Here is a 25,015-nt window from a genome sequence, read left to right on the forward strand (position 1 = left end):
TTTGCCATGTTTTGAAAAAAACTGATATAAAAGATATGCAGTGAGTGACCTTTAGACCCAATACTATGTTGTCTCAGTGAGATTGCTTACTGAATCAAAGGACCAATGTATTCTTTTCTCAAGTGATTTCCTTTTCCTCCAGAAAATCTTGTGTATATTTGTTTTGTGCCATTTGACTTCTCAGCATTATTTCTGCATCACTAACTCAATGTTTCATATCGACCTCTTTAATCATAGAGCAATTTCAGCTAAGCATTTGTCCAAGGTCACATAATCAGTCAGTGGCAGAAGTAATACTAATATAACTTAGACATCCTGATTGTCAGTCCTAGATCTCCTTCCAGGGTGATTACTATCTTTTGTGTCAGCTTCAATATGTTCATGTCTATTTATTTATTTATTTTGCTAAAATTATAAAGATATAGAGTCACTTGTACCATCCAAGCGTTTATGCTAGGATATTTGCAGGGGGCAGGGAGATGTGCCTCACTTTAATGCTTACAAAATCATTTTCAGAAGAAACTTCTGCATATATAACATCAAGTCCTAATTTCTTACAGCTTTTCTTAACAATATTCTATAACCAAAGAATATTTTAAAAATTATCTGTGATGTCATGAGATTGAAATTCCTGTTTAATGATTGTGTTAATAATCATTTTTATTTTTTTAATGTAATAATAGCTTTTCATTTTTCAAAATATATTCAAAGATAGTTTTCAACTTTCACCCTTGCAAAACCTTGTATTCCAAATTTTTTTCTTCCTCTCATCTCCTCCACTAGACAGCAAATAATCTAATATAGGTTAAATGTGTGCAGTTCTTATAAACATATTTCCACATTTATCATGCTGTGCAAGAAAAATCAGATCAAAAGGGGGAAAAGTGAGAAAGGAAAAACAAACAAACAAATGGACAACAACAACAAAAAGGTGAAAATATTATGCTGTGATCCACATTCAATCCCCATAGCCCTCTCTCTCTCTCTGAATGTGAATGGATGTGAACCATCATAAGTCTATTGGAATTGCCTTGAATCATCTCTTTGAAAAGAGCCAAATCCATCCCAGTGGAACTTCACATAATCCTGTTATTCTTGTATACAAAGTTCTCTTGGTTATACTCACTTCAACTTAACATCGGTTCCCATATGCCTTTTCAGGCTATTCTGAAATCAGTCTATTCATCATTTCTTACAGAACAACAATATTCCATACATTCATATACCATAACTTATTCAGCCATTCTCCAACTGATGGGCACCCACTCAGTTTCTAATTCCTTGCCACTACAAAAAGGGCTACTACAAACATTTTTGTACATGTGGTTTTTTTCCCCCCTTTTTTATGACCTCTTTGGGATACAGACCCAGTAGAGATAAGATGGACATGGTTACTTTTCTAATTAAATTTCTTTCATTATGTATTCTGAATAAAACATCATGATTATCAATAAAGTCGGTGAAGTGGGCACACCTAGAAATGGTGATAAATATCATCACAGATGCTAACCTTCTTCCCCTGAGAGAGCACTATAATTTCCTAGTAATGTAATAACTTCTCTATCCTAACATTCATCTCTCATTTGGAAATAATCATTAATGGAAAATTTTTAAATGATGGTAGAATCAAAATTGTCTTAGCCACTCTTTTACTTACATGGGGAAATGAGTGGCATGTTGAAAAGTACCAAGGTAATTAAATTTTCTAATGCCCAAAGGTTTTCTTTTATAGGAGCTGTAGCATTAGCAATATATAAGAATAGTTCCTCTGCCTTTGTTCACTTTGTCTGTAGTAACTCACATTTATGAAAGCTCTTACCTCACAGGGTAATTATAAGAATTGAATGAGATAACATATGTGCATTCTATAGCTATCCTTATGCATTTCATAGCTATTCAGAGTTAGCTAGGTAGTACTGTGAAAAGAGTGCTGGGCTTGGAATCAAGAAATCCTGAATTCAAATGTGGCCTCAGATATTTACTAGCTCAGCAATTCTGAGCAAGTCATTTAACCTCTGTCTTCCTCAGTATTCTCATCTATAAAGTGAGGTTATAATAATAATAATAATAGCCAATCTCCCAAGAATGTTGTGAGGATAAAAATTTGTAAGTCTTATACAAATATTAGCTATTATCATTAAATAACATTTTGTAATTTACAAAGCAGTATTTTTATGACTTGGTCAAGTAGGTGGTTTGTTATTAACCTCATCTTACAGATGAAGGAACTGAGGCTCAAATTGTTTCCGTGACTTGAACCCTTAGTCTCTGGCATATGGTAAGCGACTGACAAATATTTATTGACTGATTGGTTGAGCTACATCATTTGACTGGAGATGCCTTTGCTGAAACTCCTACATACTACCATACTAATTCTTAATGTTTGAAACAACGACTCTGCTAGAAGATGACTTTGACAATCATCATCAGAAAAAATAGACCACTTTCATCAATATTGTCCTGCATTGTTCTTGTTGCTCGAGCCCACCCATAAAGCTGATGTTTTCTATTGTATTATTTGAGATAGAAATATCAATTAACACACCTTTTTAATAAACTTTTCATGAATTCAAATCTGGCTTCAGACAGTAGACCTGGGCAGGTCACTTAATTCTGTTTGCCTTAGTTCCTTATTTGTTAAAAAAAATAAATTTTATATGGAAAAGGGAATGATAAACCATTTAGTATCTTTGCCATGAAAATCCCAAATGTGGAGAATTTTGAGGTCATTGCCAAGTTGGCATAATGAAGTCAGGAAGTTCCTTCAGCTCTCTTAGTTTCCCTTCAAAATCAGATGAAATCAAGCTTCTGAACAGAATCTGGAACAACAGAGCATATGAAGATACGAAAATAATTTTCCACCTCAAGATAGATTAGAAGGACTTCAAGAAAAGTCAGTGTCACTGGGGTGAAAGGGGTGAGCAGCTCAGCTCAAATTGTGTCTGGGAAAGCCAGTGGGGAGGGTTTTAATCATAGTGGATTAGCAACCAAGATCTTTGGTCCTGGCTCAGTAAAACAGTAGCAGAGGAGATAAGTGGAGCAGCATTCAGTCCCAGTGCAGAATGCAAATTGCTAGTCTGGAAAACCTGGGCAACAGCAGGAGGGATGAATTTAGATACCCCATGTTGTGAATAAGATACCAAATACCTGGGGCTCCTATGCTCAAAGTCAAGACTGAAAGCTGCATAAGAAGCTTAGGGCAGCGCTCTCTCTTTCCCAGAAGCAGAATTTGAATTTAAAAGTCATGAAATAGGAAAAAGAAAGAAAGGAAATGAGCAAGAAATAGAAAAAGAATCTTAACTATAGAAAGCTACTACTGTGACAGGGAAGACTAAAACATCAACTCAGATGAGTACAAAATGCCCATATGCAAAACTTCAAAAGGAGATATGAATTGTTCTCAAGTTGAGAGAGGCTTCTTGGAAGAGTTTACAAAGGATTTTAAAAACCAAATAAGAGAGGAGGTAGAACACAAATTAGGAAAAGAAATGAGAAGTATTCAAGAGAGATTCATCAGCTTGGAAAAGGAAAACGATTCTTTGAAAAATGCAGTTGGTCAAACACAAAAAAAATTTACTAAAGAAATCAAATTCCTTAAAAAAATACAGTTGGAACCAGCTACGCCCAGAGAAAGAACTCTGGGTGATGATTAAAACCATTACATTGAATTCCCAATCTATATTTATGCCCACCTGCATTTTTGATTTCCTTCACAAGCTAATTGTACAATATTTCAGAGTCTGATTCTTTTTGTACAGCAAAATAACGGTTTGGTCATGTATACTTATTGTGTATCTAATTTATATTTTAATATATTTAACATCTACTGGTCATCCTGCCATCTGGGGGAGGGGGTGGGGAATAAGAGGTGAAAAATTGGAACAAGAGGTTTGGCAATTGTTAATTCTGTAAAGTTACCCATACATATAACCTGTAAATAAAAGGCTATTAAATAAAAAAAAAAAATACAGTTGGACAAATGCAAAAAAAAATCGACTGAAGAAAACAATATATTTTAAAATAGAATTAATTAAATGGAAAAGAACATATGAACACTAACTGAAAAAAAATCATACATTAAAAACTAAAACCAGGCAAATGGAAGCTAAATGATTCTAAGAAACATCAAGAATCAATCATACAAACTAAAAGAATGGAAAAATGGAAAAAAATGTAAAATACTTTCTTGAAAAAACAGATGACCTGGAAAACAGATACAGAAGAGATAACTTAAGAGTCTGGATAGCATTCTTCAACCGATCATCAAGGAAAACTGCCTTGATATATTAGAACCATAGGGCAAAATAGTCATTGAAAGAATCCATCAATCATCTCCAGAAAGAGATTCCACAAGGTAAACCTCAAGAAACATTGTTGCAAAACTCCAGAATTATAATGTCAAGGAAAAAACAATACTGCAGGCTGCCAGAAAAAATAATTCAAGAATCAAGGAGCCACAGTCAGGATTACCCAGGATTTGGCAGCTTCTACATTAAAGGATCAGAGGACTTGGAACACCATATTCTAGAAAGCAAAGGACCTGGGGTTACAACCAAGAATTAACTACCCAGTAAGATTGAGCATGATCTTTTAGGGGAGGAGATGGATCTACAATGAAGTAAAGAACTTTCAATCATTTATATTGAAAAGACCAGCACTAAACAGGAAACTTGATCTATAAATAAAGGACTCAAAAGAAACATAGAAAGGTAAATAGGAAAGAGAAAAAAAAAAACATTATTTAAAGCTTAAACTGTTTACATCCCTACATGGGAAAATGATACTTGTAACTCTTGAGAACTGTATCTTTTATTAAGGCAGTTAGAGGGGACATACATAAATAGAAGGTGTGGGTATAAATTGATTCAGATGTGATGATATTAAAGAAACAAACATTAAAGGATGGGACTAGAAGTAGAAGAAAGGGGAGGAATGGGATAAATTAAATCACATGAAGAAGAACAAAAGATCTATTATAGGAGAGGGGAAAAAAGGGAGAGGGATGAACATTGTCTGAAACTTAATCTCATTGGTTTTGGCTTATAGAGGGAATAACAGACACTCTCAGTTGGGTATAGAAATTTATCTTCCCCTATAGAGGAGTTGGAGGAGAAAGAGTAAAGAAAAGAACTACATAGAAGGGAGGACAGAAACACTAGGAGAAAGAGATAAGGGAAAGGAGGAGCAGTGATCATAAGGAGGGCAGATTGAGGGAATAGCTGGTAGAAGCAAAACACTAGTGAAGAGGAACAGGGTGGAAAGAGAAAAAAGTATATCCAGAACAGAAAATAGGATGGAGGGAAATACACAGCTGGTAATCATAACTGTGTATGAATGGGATGAACTCTTCCATAAAATGGAAGTGACTAGCAGATGGATTAAAAAACAGAATCCTACAATATGCTGTTTATAAGAAATACATTTGAAACAGAGATACACACAGAGTAAGGATAAAAGACTGGAGCAGAATATATTATGATTCAGTTGAAGCAAAAAAATCAGAAGAAGCAATTTTGATCTCGAACTAAGCAAAAAAAATAGATCTGATTAAGAGAGATAAGGAAGGAAGCTACATCTTGTGAAAAGATGTCAGAGATGATGAAGTAATATCAATATTAAATATATATGCACCAAGTGGACAAGCATATTTAGGTGTCAACCTGCCAAGACAAACCCAGGAACTATATAGAATAATTACAAAACATTTTTCACACAAATAAAGTCAAATCTAAATAATTGAGGCAAGCATTAATTTTTTTAAAATGACAATTCTACTTAAATTAGCCTACTTATTCAATGCCATACCAATCAGACTGCTAAAACATTATTTTATAGAGTTAAAAAAAAATAACAAAATGCATCTGCAAAAAGAAAAGGTCAAGAATATCAAAGAAATTAATGAAAAAAATTGCAAAGGATAGTAGTTTGGTAGGACCAGAGCTAAAATTCTATTATGAAGCATCAGTCTTCAAAACCCTTTGGTACTGGCTCAGAAATAGATTGGTGAATTACTGGAATAGGTTAGGTATACAAGACACAATAATCAATGACCACCACAATTTAATGTTTGATGATTCCCCAGACTCCAGCTGGGATAAGAACTCACTATTTCACAAAAATTTCTGGGAAAACTGGAAAATAGTATGTGAGAAACTCAGCAAAGACCTACATCTCACACCCCATACCAAAATAAGGTCAAAATGGATGTATGATTTAGTCATAAAGGGTGATACTATAAGCAAATTAGGAAAGCAAAAATAATTTGCCTATCAGATCTTTGGAGAAGAGAAGAATTTATGATCAAAGAGAACTAGAGAACATTATGAAATGCAAAATGAATAATTTTGATTACATTAAAATAAAAAAGATTTTGCACAAACAAAACTAATGTGGCTAAGATTAGAAGGGAAATAGAAAGCTGGGGGGAAGTTTTTACAGCCAGTGGTTTCTGATAAAATTATTTTTTAAAATTCCTAAAAAATATAGAGAATTTATTCAAATTTATAAGAATACAAGTCATTTCAAAATTGATAAACCATTAAAGGATATGAAAAGACAATTTTCATATGAAGAAATTAAAGCCATCTACACTCATATGAAAAAATGCTCTAAGTCATTATTAAGAAATGCAGATTAAAACAATTCTGTGGTACCAGTTCAGATTTGCTAAGATAACAAGAAAAGAAAATGCTAAGTGATGGGAAATGTGGGGAATGCGTTATTGGTAGAGTTGTGAATTGATCCAACAATTCTGGAGAACAATTTGGAACTATGCCCAAAGGACATGTAGTCCAGCTCCAGGACATACAATCCTCTGTGCATTGCACCAGGCTGTTCTTTATTAACTGCACAAGTTAAGTAGATATAAATACTTCTTGATAATCACCCCAGACAAAGATATCAAGCTGATTTTATATTCCCTAAAATTTGTGAATGAAGAGATGAAGAGGCTGAGATTTTTAAAAAATGTATAGATATTTTAAATGTATAAGAAAAAATGCTAGAGACTGTCAATTTTCCCATAAAACCATTATTTTAATCAGAAACCCCCAAAAGAACAAATCAGGGATGTACATAAAAAAGAGCCATCTTCCTCTCCATTTATCAGTCAAACACTTAAGAGCCTCCTATATGACAGGCACTTTTGCTAATCGACAGTGACTTCAAGGGAATTGACAATAATAGCTCATAGTTGAGTCATTCAGTCAGGTCCAACTCTTCATGAGCCCATTTGGGATTTTCTTGGCAAAAATATGGAGTAATTTGCCATTTCCTTCTTTAGCTTATTTTACAGGAAACCGAGGCAAACAGGACTAAGGGACTTATCCGGGTCTGAGGCCAGATTTGAACTCAGAAAGATGAATCAGCCTGACACTAGATCCATCACTCTGTGCACTATGGCACCACCTACCTACCCAGATTTATACTAAGGGCTTAAAGCAATCCTGAGGTTCAGTTTCTTCATTTGTAAAATGGGGGTGTTAACAGACCATCTGCTTCACAGAATCAGTGAGAAAAAATGCTTGTAAATTGTAAACTGTCACATAAATGTGAAAGTATATTTATTGTCATTACTGTCACAAATATTTACCGGAATGCTGTAATGAGGATCTTAGAAAGGAGCTAGGGTGAATTAAACCCAGAATGTCTGCCACCATATTGTAGTTTGGGTTATTACTGAGAGTAATGAGAGCAGAGATGACAAAAACTTTTGTAGTTTGAAGGTTGTTGTAATCTAAGCCAATCTAGTAAACATTTAAGTGCCTGTTATGCTCCAGACACAGTGCTAACAGCTGGGGATACAATTAATAAAAAGAAAGACAGACTTACCCTTAAGGAGCTTATAATCTATTTGGGGAAAAACAATATATAAAAGGAGGCAGGAAAGGGGCAGGATGATGGAAGACCAGAAACCAGAAGTTTCTGGCACAGGGTCATCTTGGTCTGTGCAGTTGAAACTAAGTAGGAAAGCAATTGTAGAGTGGAGTAAACCCAAAAGTCCAGTTTCTACCCTCTATAAAGAAAGGCCTTGAGAAGAGTTTGGAACTTCACCATTCACCCTCCAATTGGAGAAGAGGCGAAGAGAGAAGGTGTTAGTCAAAGCTTGATTGCTATTGAGATTAGAGATGATGAGCTTAACCTGGGAGGACCATCTTTTTCCAGGGAACTGAAACTAGATAGAACAGCAGATATAAGAGTGGGGCGGGAGTCCAGATGCAAAGTTTTATATATATATATATATATATATATTTTTTATATATATATATTTATATATATATATATATATATATATTTATATATATATATACATACACATATATATATACACACATACATACATATATATATACACATACATATATATATATATATACATGCATCCACAGAACAAGTGAAGGCAATATATGGGGGTGCCCTTTATCAATCTTGACATCATGTTGTTTATTGACAGGCACTGGAGCCAATTTTAGATCTTGCCTCTCTTTAGTGTCCCTCAGTCCTTGTGTTTACCTGGCTTTAATGTCCAAACTGTGGTGAATCTTAGTGAATGAGTCATCCTAATTCAATTCACCTCAGCAAAGATTAAGTGCCTTTACAAGTTTGTAAGCCATTAAACTTTAAAAAAAAATTTTAGTGCTGCTTCAATGCCTTTTATATTTACCTTTTGGTCATTTAACATATATAGATCTGCTCCCTCAGATTAATACTTATATACCTTCCCTCCTTTAAAAGACACTATTTGTGAAAAGAAAAAAAAAACATATTGATTTCTTCTCTAATTTAAATTATTTTTTAATCTATGGGATAAAACAAGCATTTCTGTTAACAATACAATAAAAAAGAAAGATGGGTGCAGCTAAGTATCACAGTGGATAGAGCACCAGCCCTGAAGTCAGGAGGAACCCAGTTCAAATCTGCTCTCAGACACTTAACATATCCTATCTGTGTGATCCTGGGCCAATCGCTTAACCCCAATTGCCTTAGGGGGAAAAAATATTATTGTACACAGAAACTGCAGTTCTACTATGTACAACTAGCTATTCCTTTCAAATACACAACAAAATTGTCATGTAAATTCCCTTCTTTTTCCTCCCATCCATTCCCACCCTGGAATTGTAAACTGATCCACCTGTTTTGGAAAGTTATCTGGAGTTATGCCCAAAGAGTTATTAAATTAGCTGTACCCTTTGACCTAGAAATGCCACTATTTGGTCTATTTCTACAGATCATTAAGGAAAAAGGATAAAAATATATATTTTAAAATATTTATAGTAGCTCTCTTTGTGGTGACAAAGAACTAGAAATCTCAGGAATGAACTTTAGGGAAATGACTGAACAAGTTGTGATATATGATTGTGAAGAAATATTATTGTACTATAAGAAATGATGGGCTCAGTGATCCTAGAAAAACGTGGTTATATTTTGTCTTTACAGTAATGTCAAACAGCAACAGGGGACATTATACCATACATAAGGATCCCTATAGACTATACATTGACTTTTAACATGTTATCTGTGTTTGCTATAAATGTTTTTCTATAATTTATTGTATTTTTATTTATTTGTTAAATATTTCCCAGTTATATTTTAATCTGGTTCTAATCTTAGGGTGTTAGATACCTCTGTTTTCCATCACAGTCATTCATGAGCACACTACACCCAAACCCTCTCACCTCAGTTTGAATGTCCTTTATAGGGTACACTATGATTCTAGTGCCTGGTCATTTGCAGCCCATGATTAGACCAAGCACAGATCTGGTTTGGGAGGGAGAAACAGTATAAAGTGAACTAATGAAACCCTTGGGAAAGTGAAGAGGAGGCAGGAGGTTTTTAGAAATCTTTTAGATATGAAGAGAAAGAACAAAGTAGAGAGAATTTAGTACATACTGATTTAAAGTGGTAGAGCCAGAGCCTGTTAAATCTCTTAGAATTGCTAATGGGGGCTTACAAAACCCATGGAGAGGGAACAGGAGATGCTAATACAGTACAAGGAATTATTTGAACAGTGTCTTGAGCAAGGACTAGACTGAGAATATGAAATTTAGTGGAGTTGCGGTCAATTGTTGAGAAGATAGCTAGATGGAGAATTGGGAAGGAAGGGGAAAACAATAGAATCAGAAATGCCAAAAAGATAAACTAGGATTTTACAGAGAAAGGAACAATGCTGGATTTTTTTGAGGTTTGTTGTAGAGTTTAGGGGGTTTTTTTAAATTGTTTTATTTTCCCCAATAAATTGATGGGATTATCAATAGCAACTTGACTTGACATAAAGTATAAACTTAGACTTGGCTGGTATGAAGAACTATAATTTTATTTTTATTTATTTATTTTTTTTGCTAAGGCAATTGGGATTAAGTGACTTGCCCAGGGTCACACAGCTAAGACATGTTAAGTGTCTGAGGCCAGATTTGAACTCAGATCCTCCTGACTTCAAGGCTGGTGCTGTATCCACTGTGCCACCTAGCTGTCCTGCTATAATTTTATTAGCTCTACATAAGGGACAAATGAAAATAAGGAATTCTTGAAAATACTATTGAATACCTACCTTTCCCTTGAGACTAAAGCTGCGTTTGAACTAGGCTATGTAAGACTGAACTTATGATTTGTAATCATTTGATCATAATCTCAAATTCTTTTATATAATAATAAAGGCTGATTTAAAAATCTGAATCACATGTGTGGAATTGCTGAAGAAATAGAGTATGGAAAAGTCAGAGATGTAGTTTTTGAGACAAAGTCTGCCCTTCTTAAATGGTGAAAAGGTAACCTTCCATTGATAGCACATGTTCTTTCATACATAGCACTAATTTACATGCTGTGTCTTCATAAAAATTATAAATGCATCTGTTTTTTAGGTCTTTAAATAACCAATACTGCAAGAAGGTGATAGGTGGGATGGTATGGAATCCAACCAAGAGGAGATCTTTATCAGTAGACCATTTAGAAACCAAAAGTCTTCCTTCTCGATCTCCTCCAATTACTCCCAACTGGTAAGTCATTTCTCTCACCTTGCTATCCATAAGTGAACATGCATTTCTTTTCAAAATTCAAGCTCATCTAAAGAAAAGGACTGAACTTTAACATTCTTAGCAATAATTTTTTTTCTTTTAAGTTAACACATAGAGTAGTTATGTTTTAAATATTTAAAATAACAAGCTATATAATACTAGTGTAAAATATGGCTTTCGGTGGTGGCAATGGATTTAGGGAGATCAGGAGATAATATTCCTAGAATGATGAGCTTGGAGCTGTTCTTTAGAGCCCGGAAAAATATCTGAGAGTTTTTGTAGGTAATTTTCTATAGACATGAAGCCTAAATGTTGCTGAATAACAGAAAGGTGGGGCACTGTAAAGAAAAAAGAGAGAGAGATTAAATGAAAAATGTTATACTGTTGTAAGAAAAAATTGTCACCCATGATTCATCTATACCTGAAATACATAGATTACAATACTTTTGTCCCTTTTCATCGTGTATACTTTTCATCCACATTTTCCCATAAATCATCAGTAGAAGAGCTATCCAATTACTAGAAGCCTGCCTTTTCTTCTGTTTTTATTTTCCCTACTACACAGGGTTGTTGTGAGAAAACCTTAAAGCGCTATTTAACTGTGAGTAATAATACCCTAAGGGTACCAATATGTCATTCAGGTCATCCATCCTTCTTGCTATATTACTAGCGCACCTCCTTTTCTCATCATTCATATCTTTTCCTTTACTTCTTGCACGCAAGTCATTATGGGTAACATGTTACAAACCTGCTTCTTACCCACCAAAACCTTTCCATCACCCCTCAGATTGTTTATAATTTTAGCTCTTCTGAGATGATTGCATTCCATAATTCGAAGTTTTGTAGGAACTAAAATAAAAGATTAAAAGAACAAAAACAACAATAAAAATCAAACATAACCCAGAAAAATGCAATCAAAATAATTGAAAAAATACATAGTAGTGGTGGCATGGGGTGGGAGGATTGAAGGGATGGGTGGAAATTCAGGGAGAGAGGAGCATAAAGTTTGTCATAAAGCTAAACTAAAAAGAATTATTTCAGCCAAGAAATAATCTTAATAATCCTCCCTTAAAGGAGTTGATTGACAGTCTAGGAAGCTGTGAAGTGATGGAATAAAGCAGACTTGTTCACCAATGCCAGATATCTAATAACTAGTTAGAAGTTTACACCTTGAAGCTTAGAAGAGGTAAAATTAGTAAGTACAGTAATAATTCTCATCTAGAGGTCATGTACAGGGCAAATCAGCTATTCAGAACAGAGCCAAAAATTTTAAAAGGGTTCTTAGCAACCAAAATAGATTTCACAAAGGCCATACAGTATAGCTGATGCACTCTTCTCTTGGGAATGCCGTCAAGTAACCTCGACAAAACTGTTTTTAAAAAACAGCGTAGGGTACTCCTAGTCTGTATACTCTCTCTACCATTACTTTATAATGTGACTTCTAGACTTTGAGAGTTGCCTTGTGGCACTAAGAGACTAAATAACTTGTATATATGTGAGAAAAGACTTGGGCCATGTCTTTTAGATTCTGGCCACCATTTTACACTATCTCTGTAGTCAAGTTTTTTTTAATTAAATGTACAGGGTTTTTTTGTTTTTGTTTTTGTTTTTTTTGTTTTTCAAAAAGTGTAATTCTGATGGCTTATTTTGGTTTGGAGGTAATATATGGGGGTATGAAAGGCTCGGCTAGCAGACCACAAGCTCTAGCTGATTTACCATGCCAGAAAGGCTTTTAAATATGACCCTGTAAACAGATTGATTCTGCTTTTCTAAAGATCAGCTTAATTAAATGCAGAGGCCAGTAGGCTGATTATGTGGTAATAAATTCTTTGGCCATGGCAATTCACAAAAGAAGGAAAAATACAAATTGGTCTTAGCCCCATACATTTACCTCCCACTTCTATGTTCATGGCAGCAAAGCAGCAGAGAAAGGAGTACAGGATGCTGAGAATCACCGTTTTTAGACTATCTCTAAATTTAGCTGTTTGTCTTCTAGATAGTAGATCTTTTTCCATTGGCCCATGAGTGGACATTTTACTAAAGGAAATTAATAAGTATTAATCTTTACCGTCTTGTTATAAACAAAACCAAAAGAAAGAAGGAAGTTGCAGCTATGATAGCCCACACATTCTCCTGGGGAGCAAGCAAAATTGTCAGAATAGCATCTTAATCATTCACCTAAAGGAAATGGGAAATTATTATTTTGTGGGATGTTTGATTAGCTCATTTTGCAGCACTCTGAAATGTTTCCAAAAGAATCACCATGAAAATAAGAGTAGATTTATAAGCCAACTTCTACTACAGAGGATGGAGAAGTAGAGAAGATGAATGAAGAAATTAATAAGATCCTCTAAGTTATATCAACTCAGTGATTTTAAAGAACAAAGAAAATAAGTAAAAATGGCAAGAAATCTTAGAAAATCTTAATCAAGAGAAGGAATGAGAAACTAAAAAGACTACATAAGCCCCACATCACAAAAATGAAATTGATTATATTTTAACAGACAGGAAATGACTTATGTGATACTCATTACTGAATCAGCTGTCTGTTTATAGTCAAGCCATCGCCTTATTAGAACAAAGATCAAAATTAGTACAGAGTTTAAAGAAGGAATAAAAATGAGAAAAAGATATAACATTTTATTAACATTATTCCATCCTGACCTATTTTAAACAAGTTACTGATGGTGAAAAAATAGAATGTGGGTGGAAAAAAGAACATACAGTCTACAATATCATAAAATATTTTTACTGAAATAAATCACTTTCCATAATGAAGAGACCAAAAAATAGCTCAAAATGCCTTAATCGGTAAATATTTGACTTTATATATATATCAGAGAAAGATGGTAATGAAGTCTAAGGCTGGTTTAGGTGATCAATTTGTTTATAAGATTTTCTGGAAAAGGATGATCAAAAAATGAATGGTATTGCCTCATAAACCAGAGGGAAACAGTGAAAAGCAGAACAAGTTTTATAGAGTTTGGCAAGAGATGTAACTGAGCAAAATCATCCCAAGGATATCAGTGTGAAGAAATCTTGGAAAAATCTGCAAAGATTTTAATAATGCACTTTTTAAAAACAACCTTAAAAGCAATAAAGCCGCCATATTTGGCTTCTTAACATATTAATCCCAGGTGGGTGAACAGAGGAGATATGGATGGCATTTCAGAGATAAAAGATGGGGGGAAAAAAGCAGCTAGATTATACAGTGCACATAGAAGAGATCCATGTTGAAAGTTACCCAGTTTTGATTGGGTCTGAAAAGATTGATTTATAAGGTATTTGAAGGAGGGGGAAATCTTAAAGGCATAGAAAAAAAATCTTGTACTTTATTTTTTCATATTGGAGTTTTTTTTTTTTCTCTGTGGTAAAGATGTAGAAAATTATTAAACACATTTGTATGAGTATACCATTCCTTTTAATCCTGAATAGGATGGGGCCAAGTGGACCCCTACTCAGGCTTGGAGTACTTTTAGCAAGAGATAGTACTTCACAAACTAACCATCAGGGGAAAAATTGTGACAAAATAATACTCACCAGTCTCTAGGAACTAAAGCTCTACTTAGTTTTCTTGAAATTTCTCAAGAATGTTTTTCCTCTTAACCCTAGCAACTGTCTTTTTCACTGTAATGGCAGGTTCTAAGCTCTTCATTGTTATTTATTTATTTTTTTGGAACTTATTAATACAAAAAAAAAGCAATCAAAATCACACTATTACTGATTTATATGCCTGCTTTATTATTTATATAAAGTTTTTCTGAAAACATTTTATTCATGCACCAAAGATATTAAAAATTAATCTCACCAAGAAGGCAACAGAGAAACACACATGGTGGTTGTGAACAGAGTGCAACATATATTATAAAAAGGAGTTACAGAGAAGAATTAGAATAAAGATTGTCATTTAAAAATATATGATTAATAAAGCAGATGGTCTGGTTATATGGCAAGAATAATAGATAATCAGTGGATAGCCTCTATGATCCGTTCATATCCACATGTTGTCAGAAGAACTAGAAAGAAGCCTCCAGCCTTTGGATGAATCCTCTATGGAGAACTCATGGCAAGTCAAAGATAAAACTTGTGAACCACGGGCAAGCATAGATGGTCTTTAATATGCTTCGCTGAAGAGAATGTACACACTGATGAGATTCCAAAACTAGTTGCATATTTGTGATTAAAAACAGACATTATAATTATGCTTCCTTGGTTTTTGTTCCATGGGTTGCTTGGAACTTAGTCCATCCATAATAATGTGATGTCCTTCCTTTTGAAGCATGATTCAATGCTGTTCTTACAGAACTAACAGTAGTACATTTCAGGTAATCAATAGTATATCTAAAAATGTTATTTTCAACACCAACTGGAGAGCTGGCAAGCTTCTCAAAAGTATCATGCCTCGTTAGCATTTTCTCAAGCCCTAAGGAAAAATAATGTCTTCTAAGGGAATGGGCTTCTTTTCCCCCTAGGCTATCCATCCTAATTTTGGATTGGCCTAGTTGGATACGCTAAATGAAGTTTATTAGTCAAGGTTGCCATTTCAGGCTCATTTCAAGCTATTCAGGAAACTTTCTGATTGATGTCAGAATTTTGACATTCCAGCGTAGTCTTTCTGCTTAACTGCTAACTGTCATGTCACACCAAAAGGCAATAAATACATAATCCCAAAGATACAGAAACATCCTTCAAAAGATCATAAGGATACAGTTTTCATGATATCTTTCCTCTCCATCATTCTCCACCTCTTCCCTTCTTCCTTTTCTTTTCTATTACCTTCTATTTTATCTTCTTCTTAGTTCTTTTCTTCCCCTTCCTTCTCCTCTATTTCTTCCTCTCTACAGTGTGATATAGTGGAAAGAACACTAACTGTGATATAGAGTCAGAATACCTGGATTCAAATTTTAATTCTTTTATTTAATACTGTGACACTTTGAGTCTTAGTGTCCTTATATACATAACATGGAGATATCTAAGCTTCCTTCCAGCTTTGTCACTCTGACTTCTCTCTTTTCTCCTCTTTTTTCTTCCTCTCTTCTTCCTTTGCTTCTCCCATTATGTCTTCACTTCTCCTTCTTCTTGCTTTTCTTCCCTCCTCAACATTATTCTTGTGGAACCAGCTGCTCTCATATATCATTGTTTTGCCTAACATAATGATGTTTCTACCTAATGGCATGGTGAGTCTCTAATCCTAATAAGTTAGCTTTAAAGTAACATCATTTATATTTAATAAAACTTCAAGTTGAATTTGATTTAACTAACTCACATCTTTTCCTTTAGGCGAAGTCCTAGGTTACGTCATGAAATTAGAAAACCACGGCATTCATCTGTAGATAACCTTGCAAGTGAAACAACATACCTTACAGAAACAGAAGATGTATTTTATACCTACAAGGTCTCTCCATCCTCAAAAGACAGTGATTCAGAATTTTCGCAGAACCGAAGTCCACAGAGACAGTAAGACATTCGTTTACCTCTACCTAGAGTTTCAGCCCAAAAGATAAGATTGGCGAAAAAAATGATAAGATTGGGAAGTTCTTAAAAATTAAATTTTAACTGAACACCAATAATATAGTGGTCCCATATGCCAGGCACTGTCAAGGTACTACAATCTCTGAGCTGTAGATTCCTGTGAATACAACTAAAAGAATAAGGAGGGCCTCAGAAAAGACTTTTTGTTTTGTTTCTATTATTATTATTATTATTAAGCCATTTTTCTCCCTCCTACTTCTCCAACTCTAATTGAACACACAGACAAAAAAAAAAAAAAAAAGAAAGAAAGTTGGGGGAGGAGGGGAATAAGAGAGGCAAGGAGGAAGGAAGGAAGAAAAGAAAGAATGGAGGAAGGAAGAAAGGAAAGGAAAGGATAGAAAAAGATAGGGAGAGGGAGAGAGAGGGCGACATCTTCCCAAAAAGACTTAACAGTAAAACAAAGTAGGGTGTTGAATTGGCCCTGTCAAAAAATATATGTCTTATTTTCTACCCTGAGTGCCTGATCTTTTTGACAGGAGGTGGGTAGAGTGCTTCATTAGTTCTCTGGAATTGTTTGTTATTGCATTAACCAGAGTTCTTAAGTCTTTCAAAGTTATTTTTCTTTATCATGCTGTTATTGTATAAATCATTCTGGTTATGCTTGCTTCACTTCACATTAGTTTATATGTCTTCTCAGTTTTCTTTGAAACTGTCCTGTCTTTAAATAAAATTATTCAGTTACATTTATGTAACAATTTATTTACCCATTCCCCAATAGATATCTATCCTCTTAGTTTCTAGTTTTTTGCGGCTACAAAAAAAAAAAAAAAAAAAAAAAAACCAGCTCTAAATAAGAGTGTGTGTGTGTGTGTGTGTGTGTGTGTGTGTGTGTGTGTGTGTATTTTTACTTAAGATTCCTTATTCTCTTTCTTTGGTTTCTTTGGGGCATAAATATAGCATTGCTGTCATTGGGTCAGAGGGTATACACATTTTAGTGACTTTTTGGACATAATTCCAAGTTGCTTTCCAGCTAAATGGACCAATCCAAACTTCCATCATCTTGTTTTCCCACAACTCCTTTAACTTTTGTCATTTTCATTTTTTGTCCACTTTCCCATTCTGACAGTTTGAGGTGGGACCTCAGAATTGTTTTAATTCGCATTTATTTGGTGATTTAGGTCATTTTTACCTTTAATTGTTGACGGCTTAGATTTCTTCTTTTGAAAACTGCTTTTTCTTATTCTTTTACCATTTATCAGAAGAGATTTTTAGTGATGTATCTGTCCCTGACTATTATGATACAACATCATTAGTGTTATTGTCTATTGATATAATAAGTGTATAAAGACCTCCTACAGCTCACGTCCGACCCAAACCCCCAGTAGTCTTCCCAGGAACACACAGACACACAACAAAAGCTAAACCTGGAACCAAAACTCCCTTGGTAACCTTGATTTGCACTGCAAAGGTCTTCCTCTGAATTGCCTCTTTTTTCTTTGACAGAGCAGCCAGCTTTGCAGTATGGAGCTAGTTTAGAAATAGCTCAGTTTAGAAATAGCTAGTTTAAAAGCTAGCTCAGCTTTTATATGGCAGTGACAGGAAGCTTCAAAGAGATGGGTTCCTTTATCAATGTTAATGGTAATAGCTGCTGTTCCCTTCCTACTCCACAGATCAATTGCCTTTCCTTCCTGACGTATTTAACAGGTACAACAGGATAATGCAGAGTGTAGTGACCTAGTTCCTGCCTTCTAAAACAAAAGTAAACCATTAAGCAAATTCATTTAGCCTGCAAAAAAATTTTTTAAAGCTTCAGCTGTTCTAGATAGTAAGCATAAAATACTAGTAAAATGTAATTTCCTTGAGGAACGCCTATTTTGTTTTTGTGTCTCTAGTGCCTACTTTGAGTTCCTAGAAAATGATAGATCCTTAAATGAATGCTTGTTGAATTTATATTACTGGTTCTTCAGGATCATTCCTATACATTTAGTCATCTTATTTCTTATGAGCTAAGAATCTTGCCATCAGTTTCTTATGAGATATATATTATCTTGCCTTCTGTGTATATCATCACACACACAAAATTCTAGATTTCAGTTTCCTTGTGATATCCGTCATACTTAAATAATGCCTTTTGTGGTTTCTGGTGACATTACTTTAACCTTTTTGCTAACATTATCATCATCATCTATTTTTCTTAACTATGCCCAATAGTCATTTGGTGTCTAGAAAGAATTAAAAGTTTAGTTTACCTCCTTTTTTGTTTTGTTTTAGAAGGCTTATTGGTATGTTTTGTTTTACATTATGAATATTTATAGATTACTTCTTTGTAAGAAGTCTCTTGGAAAAAAAAGTTAAGTAAAGCTAATAATACTGTAATCACTTCCAAAAATACTTGCAACATTTCACATTTGGAGCACCACCCCCCACCTCTCTATTTAGAAAAAAAAATTAACAAAATCTATTTTTTCTCCTTCCCATCTCTTATCCTATTGAAAAAGAAAAAAAAAACAACAAATTTCCTAAAACAAATATGCAAAATAAATTTTCTCAAAAACATATGTATGTCTACATGTATATATGTCTTATTCTGTAACCTAAATCCATCACTCTCTGTAGTAGGGAACATAATTACGAAACAAACATCAAGCAAAGATGTTTTTGTAGAAAGAAGATAGGGCTAAAGTGTGACAAAAATAATGGAACATTCATATAGCCGTTTAAAATTTGCAAAGCAAACAGATATATTGCCTTTTTTTTTCTTCATTAGTTAAATTGTCTCTTCTGAACTTCATAATAATCCTGGGAGAATGGTCCTATAGAAATTGTTAGCCCCATTTTAACAGATAAAGGAGCTAAGACTTAAATAAATTACTTGTCTGGGAAGCAAATGTCAGAAGTATAATTTGAATCTATATCTTCCATACTTCAAGTTCAGTAATTTTTTCCAATATGTTTTACTGATTCCACTGATATCCATTGTTCCTCACAAGAGATGGAGGCAGAGCTATAAAATGAGAGGTTATATGAATTTGAGAAGCTAGGCAGTTTCTCCCTAATTCAAATATTCATGGTGAGATTTAGATTCTCAGAACCAATAAATGTTAGAACTGGATGATATCTTAGGAATCATCAAACCCAAACCTATCGTTTTTACTTATTTTGTTTGAATGACTGGGAATTTTCAAAGTGTTGGACATATTTTACATTCAGATATAAATTTAAAATGATATTCACTCTAGATTTGGATTACTTATATCACTGCTTACTTCTACAACCATTCAGCCATATTTAAGTGCCTACTATGTGCCAAACACTATGCTAGGACCTGGAGATAGAAATATAGCAGATGATGCAAGGAGCTTATCTTCTAAGAGGGGACATAGCAAGTACATATGTAAATAAATATTAAGTAAATATAAAGAGAATAAATACAAATATATCCAAGATCATGTGAAAGGGAGAACACTAAAATAGTTAAGAATTGATTATGTAATATTCTTTCTACAGTTTCCAGACTTTTTCTTTTAAGCTAGCCCTATGATTTTATCTGTCTCCCTGGTTCTGGCAAGAACTTCTTTCCAAAAGAGAGAACTCCCTTTATAGATGAAATCATAAGGCCTGACCTTTAAGTTAAGAATTTTAGAGAATGGCTTTGGGCTGGTAAAAGGTTAAGTGATTTTTCCCAGGGTCATACAGCTGGTATCTATCAGAGATGGGACTTAAACCCAATTATTTCTAAATCTAAAGCTGACTCTGTCCACTCTGCCACATTGAGATTGACTCATCAGTCAGCAGTATTTTTGTAGTTTCTAGTATAATAAACAAATTTCCTGGTATCTTTGCAGTGTTATATTCATATCAGTAATGATAGCATGGATGTTGATGAGTAGACATCACATTTGGATTCTATCACCTCAGTAACAGATTGCTACATTCGTCATGTATGATGATGGCCATTAAGTTGAATCTGGGAAGAGGTCCTAGTTCTGACTAATTACATGCAGAAGAAATCTATGTTGGACATAACAGCATAATTATAAAGACACTAAAGGACTGATTCTCAAAATAACTTAGAGAACAATATTTCAAAAAAATAGAAAGATGCTAGTTTTACACACACACACCCCCCCAAATATAGAAAGAGAAAGAAGATATCATCATTGTCTAACCAATGTGCTGCTTTCTTACCAAAACAAAATCTTTATGTTAATGGTCCATGTGAAGGGTATCCTTAATCAACACATGAGGTAGTGAGAAAAGGTATCACAGCTAATTTTCTACAGCAACCTCATAAAGAAGTTATAGTGAATATAATATCCCATATTGTGTGTTGATTTCAAGAAAGCATTTTATTTAGATTAGGTCTGTTTCAAAGAACTGTCTAATTGCAGGTAACAGTCTACTGATCTAGGACAATATTCTGCTTTATCGTTCTGAGTGAATACTTATTAGAAAATTCAACCTGTGTTCCAAGAAAGCATTTTCTCATTTATTTATGTCTGGCTATAGAACTGTGAAATAAATACAGTATAAAATTTACTTTGATGTTTTGTGCTTTAAAGGTTCATTTTACAAATCAAATACAAAAGAACTTTAAAGCTAATAATTGGGAAAATGTGGATGTTGGGATTGTTTTATGATTATAGGACAAATATATTTTACCTGATTATGAATTAGAAATGGAAGATGAGGGTTTGGTCATTAACCATAAGATAAAGTGAGATAAATGAGTAACTTAAGAGAAAACCTAATTGCTGATGAGTGGAGAAGATGTAAAGGTAAAAGAACACACTTCAGAGCGGTATCAGAAAGTTACCAATTCTACACTGTCAATTGTTGACAGACAGATTTATTTGGCCAAAGAGTGGAGATCTCTGTTTACCACCTACTGCTAAATGAGGAGTAGAGAGAATATATTTTGCTCTCTTACCATATTCTGTGGAAGAGAGAACACAGGAGAGAAGTTACTGAGAGGTGAAGAAAAGAATGGTGTCAAAGGAATCAAACTTAGTATAAGAGTAATGAAAGTATTAGCTAAGCCTAAAGCTGAACCTGAAGGATAATAAAATTGTTATTGTGGAATAAATCCAGCAGAGCATAGGAAGAGCAGAGAAATGGAGTATCAGAGAAACAGTACAACAGATTAGCTCATCCATTTGAGCTTATGCCCAGTGAGGTGTTAGTCCAGCAATGTGGCTCAGCTCAGCTTAATAGTGGAAGCATCTTATCAACACAGAAGCCATGCCCATTAGTTTACAGTTCCAGAGTTATGAGCTGGCCACAGATATTTCCTCTATCTCTTAATGTCCTGGAACTTTAAATGTGCGCTTATTTTCATTGAGTGTATGGGTAGGAATATGTAGTTGAGATTTATAAATGTGTGTGTAACAATTACACCCATAAATCTCTTATATATGTGTGTGTATAAAATGTGTTTGTTTTACATTTTCAGTAAGTGTTTTTATTAATGTTAACTAAGTGTTAGCAACTGATTTGTTCATGGGAAATACTCCATTTAGGGGCTTATGAATTACAATATTAGCCAATCCCTTAAAGGCTTACTTCTAGAATTCTGAGACTAGTAAGGCTTTTTTGTTTGTTTGTTTGTTTTTAATGTCCACACACTCTCCCACCCCAGGAAAATCCTGACTTGTCAATCATCCAAGGCTTCTTCCACTTCTTCAGCTGAAATTAAAGGCTTACACTCAGAATGGCAAAAAAAATCCAAGTTTTAGAGAGTTCAAGTGAAACCTAGGATTAGAAAAACAGTATTTCATATAGGTAGTTTAAAATATTATATATATAATATATATATAGTATTATATAATACAGACTAGAAATAATGCAATCTTAGAGGTGACAGTTAAACCTTCTACCTAATATAGCAATCTCTTCTTAAATATCTAATGCATTGTCGGGAGAGTTGTTGACTAATCCAACCATTCTGGAGAACAATTGGAAATTATGTGCAGTGGGCTTTAATCTGGGCATACTCTTTGACCCAGCAATATCATTACTACATCTATATGTCAAGTAGATTTTTTAAAATAGGAAAAGAACTTCTTTGTAAAATATATATTTTATATATATAGAAAACAATTGGGGATTGCTCCATCAATTGGGGAATGACTTAACAAGTTGTAGGATATGATTATGATGGAATAGTATTGTGCTATAAGAAATGATGAGCAGTGGCAGAGTGGATAGAGCACCAGCCCTGAAGTCAGGAGGACCTGAGTTCAAATTTGGCCTCAGACATTTAACACTTCCTAGCTGTGTGACCCTAAGCAAGTCCTTTAACCCTTAATTTTTTTGCCTCAGCAAAAAAAAAAAAAAAAAAAAAAAAAAAGATAAGCAGGATGATTTCAGGAAAACCTGGAAAAATTCACACAAGCTGATGCAGAGTGAAGTGAGCAGAACCAGGAGAACATCATACACAGTAATAGCAATATTGTATGATGATCAACTGTGAATGACTTAGCTATTCTCAGCATTACAATGATCTAAAACAATTCCAAAGGACTCATGATGAAAAATGCTATCCACCTGCAGAAAAATAATTGAAACATAACGTCTTTCACTATATGTTTAGTGGGGTTATTTGTGGGAAATGTTTTACATGATTGAACATGTGTAACCTATATCAAATTGCTTACCATTTGGGGGTAGAAGGAAAGAAAGGGAGGAAATTTGAAACTAAAAATTTTTTATTATAAAAATTGTCTTTATGTGTAATTAAGGAAAGTAAAATATAAAAAAATAATATTTAAGAGTTAAAAATGAAATAAAATAAAATGTCCTCAGCCAGACTATCCAGAATTATCTGAGGACTTCTCACTATGTTATTGAAATCAAACATTTTGTTGTTGAACAACTATATTTGTTATTACAGTATTCTCAAACTTTTTGTTTTCAGGGAACCCTTTACAGTCTTTAAATTAGTGAGGAAACCTCCCTTAAGAACTTTTGTATTAATGAGTTACATCTATCAATATTTACCATGTTAGAAATTAAATCATCTTAGTGTTATTGTAAAAATCACTTTGACCTGATGGGCCTCCTGAAAGGGCCATGGAGATCCTTCAAGGGTCTTTGGGCTGCTATGTTTAAAAGTGCTTCCTTGTACAAATTTCTTGAATCAAATATGCTTCTCTGCCACTTTCATCCCATAGTCCTGGTTTTATGCTTCGGAACTGCACAGAACAAATGTAATTGCTTCGAAACTTTTGTGGAAAGTTCTACATCGATATGAGCTGTTCCTCTTTTTATTATTGTACACAATGCTTCACTCTCTAGGATGATCATCCCAGTTCCTTCAATCATGCCTTTATATTTCAAAGTTTCTACATCTGTTCTTTTTATAGTTGTCTTTCATTGGACTAAGTCCTCTAGCTTATTGATATCTTATTAAAATATAATGTTAAGAATGGAACTCAGTACTCTAGATGTGAAAGACCAGTCTGGGAGTCAAAGAGCTGCAGTGCAAAAGAGAAAGCCCATTGACTCAAGATTCAGAAGATCTGGATTAAAATTCTGCCCTTGATGCTTTCTTAGATGACCTTGAACTCTATTGTACTCATCTGTAAGAATTGTATATTAGTTGGATGTCTAAGGTCCCTTCTAGCTTTTAATTGATCATGCTATGGTCAAGGAGAATTATTACTTTCCCAGACCATTGTTTCAAGTATTTTCATTCTTGAAATGAAATGTCATATGTTTGATTCTGTTATTCTTATTAAATGAAGATGGGCAGTTAGGTGGTGCAGTGGATAGAATGCCAGTTTTTAAATCTGGAACTTTAAATCAGAATCTTCAAGTCTGACCTCAGATACTTAGTAATTATGTGACGCTGGGCACTGAGCAAGGAGCCTAACCCTTTTTACTACAGTTTACTCATCTATAAAATGAACTGGAAAAGAAAATAGTAAACCACCCTGCTATTTTTGCCAAGAAAACCCCAAATAGTGTTACAAAGAGTTAGATTAAATTGAAAAATAACAACTAGATGAAGATATATAGTATATTGGATTAAATGATTTATAGATATTTTTGATAAATCTCCTTCTGAACAGAAACTTTAGAAATGCCAAATACTGTATTCCTCTCTTGTATCTTCTAATAGTGATGCAATATTTTTTCATTAAATTTTAGTGTTTTGAGATTTTAAAAGTTGCTAGATAAAAGTGAATATGTAAATCTTTCAAAATGCTATGTAATATTAATTTTGTACTCCAAGTGACTTCTTGAAGACAAAGATAAGTAATGGTCTGGTGAAAATCACATGTCACTAAAGGCTTGAAATTAAAAGTGAGCAAAAGAAGACAACAGCTTTCTTCTGCTGAAATCAATTAGTCAATCTCCACAGTGAAAGGGACTTGAAAAGTCTAAGTTCCAACTCCTTATGCAATATTTAGATCTGCTAAAACATGTACATCAAATGGTTTCATAGCCTCCTGTTTTTAGACCTTGAATGACTCTGAACTCATTACTTCACAGGGAAGATCCTTCCATTTTCAGACAGATCTTATCAATAG

General features: G+C 34.0%; 1 protein-coding gene across 4 annotated transcripts in view; it reads left to right on the forward strand.

The window, feature by feature from the left end:
* PTPN3 (protein tyrosine phosphatase non-receptor type 3) overlaps positions 1-25,015 on the forward strand; it is a 294,046-nt gene that overhangs the window by 208,657 nt on the left and 60,374 nt on the right. For all 4 annotated transcript variants that reach the window (XM_031969204.1, XM_031969218.1, XM_031969227.1 and 1 more), the window contains exons 13-14: positions 10,857-10,991; positions 16,290-16,466. In XM_031969204.1, coding sequence (XP_031825064.1) covers positions 10,857-10,991; positions 16,290-16,466 — 312 coding nt within the window. The remainder of the gene's footprint in view (positions 1-10,856; positions 10,992-16,289; positions 16,467-25,015) is intronic.

Source organism: Sarcophilus harrisii, chromosome 1 (assembly GCF_902635505.1).
Source record: "Sarcophilus harrisii chromosome 1, mSarHar1.11, whole genome shotgun sequence".
Taxonomy (NCBI): Eukaryota; Metazoa; Chordata; class Mammalia; order Dasyuromorphia; family Dasyuridae; genus Sarcophilus; species Sarcophilus harrisii.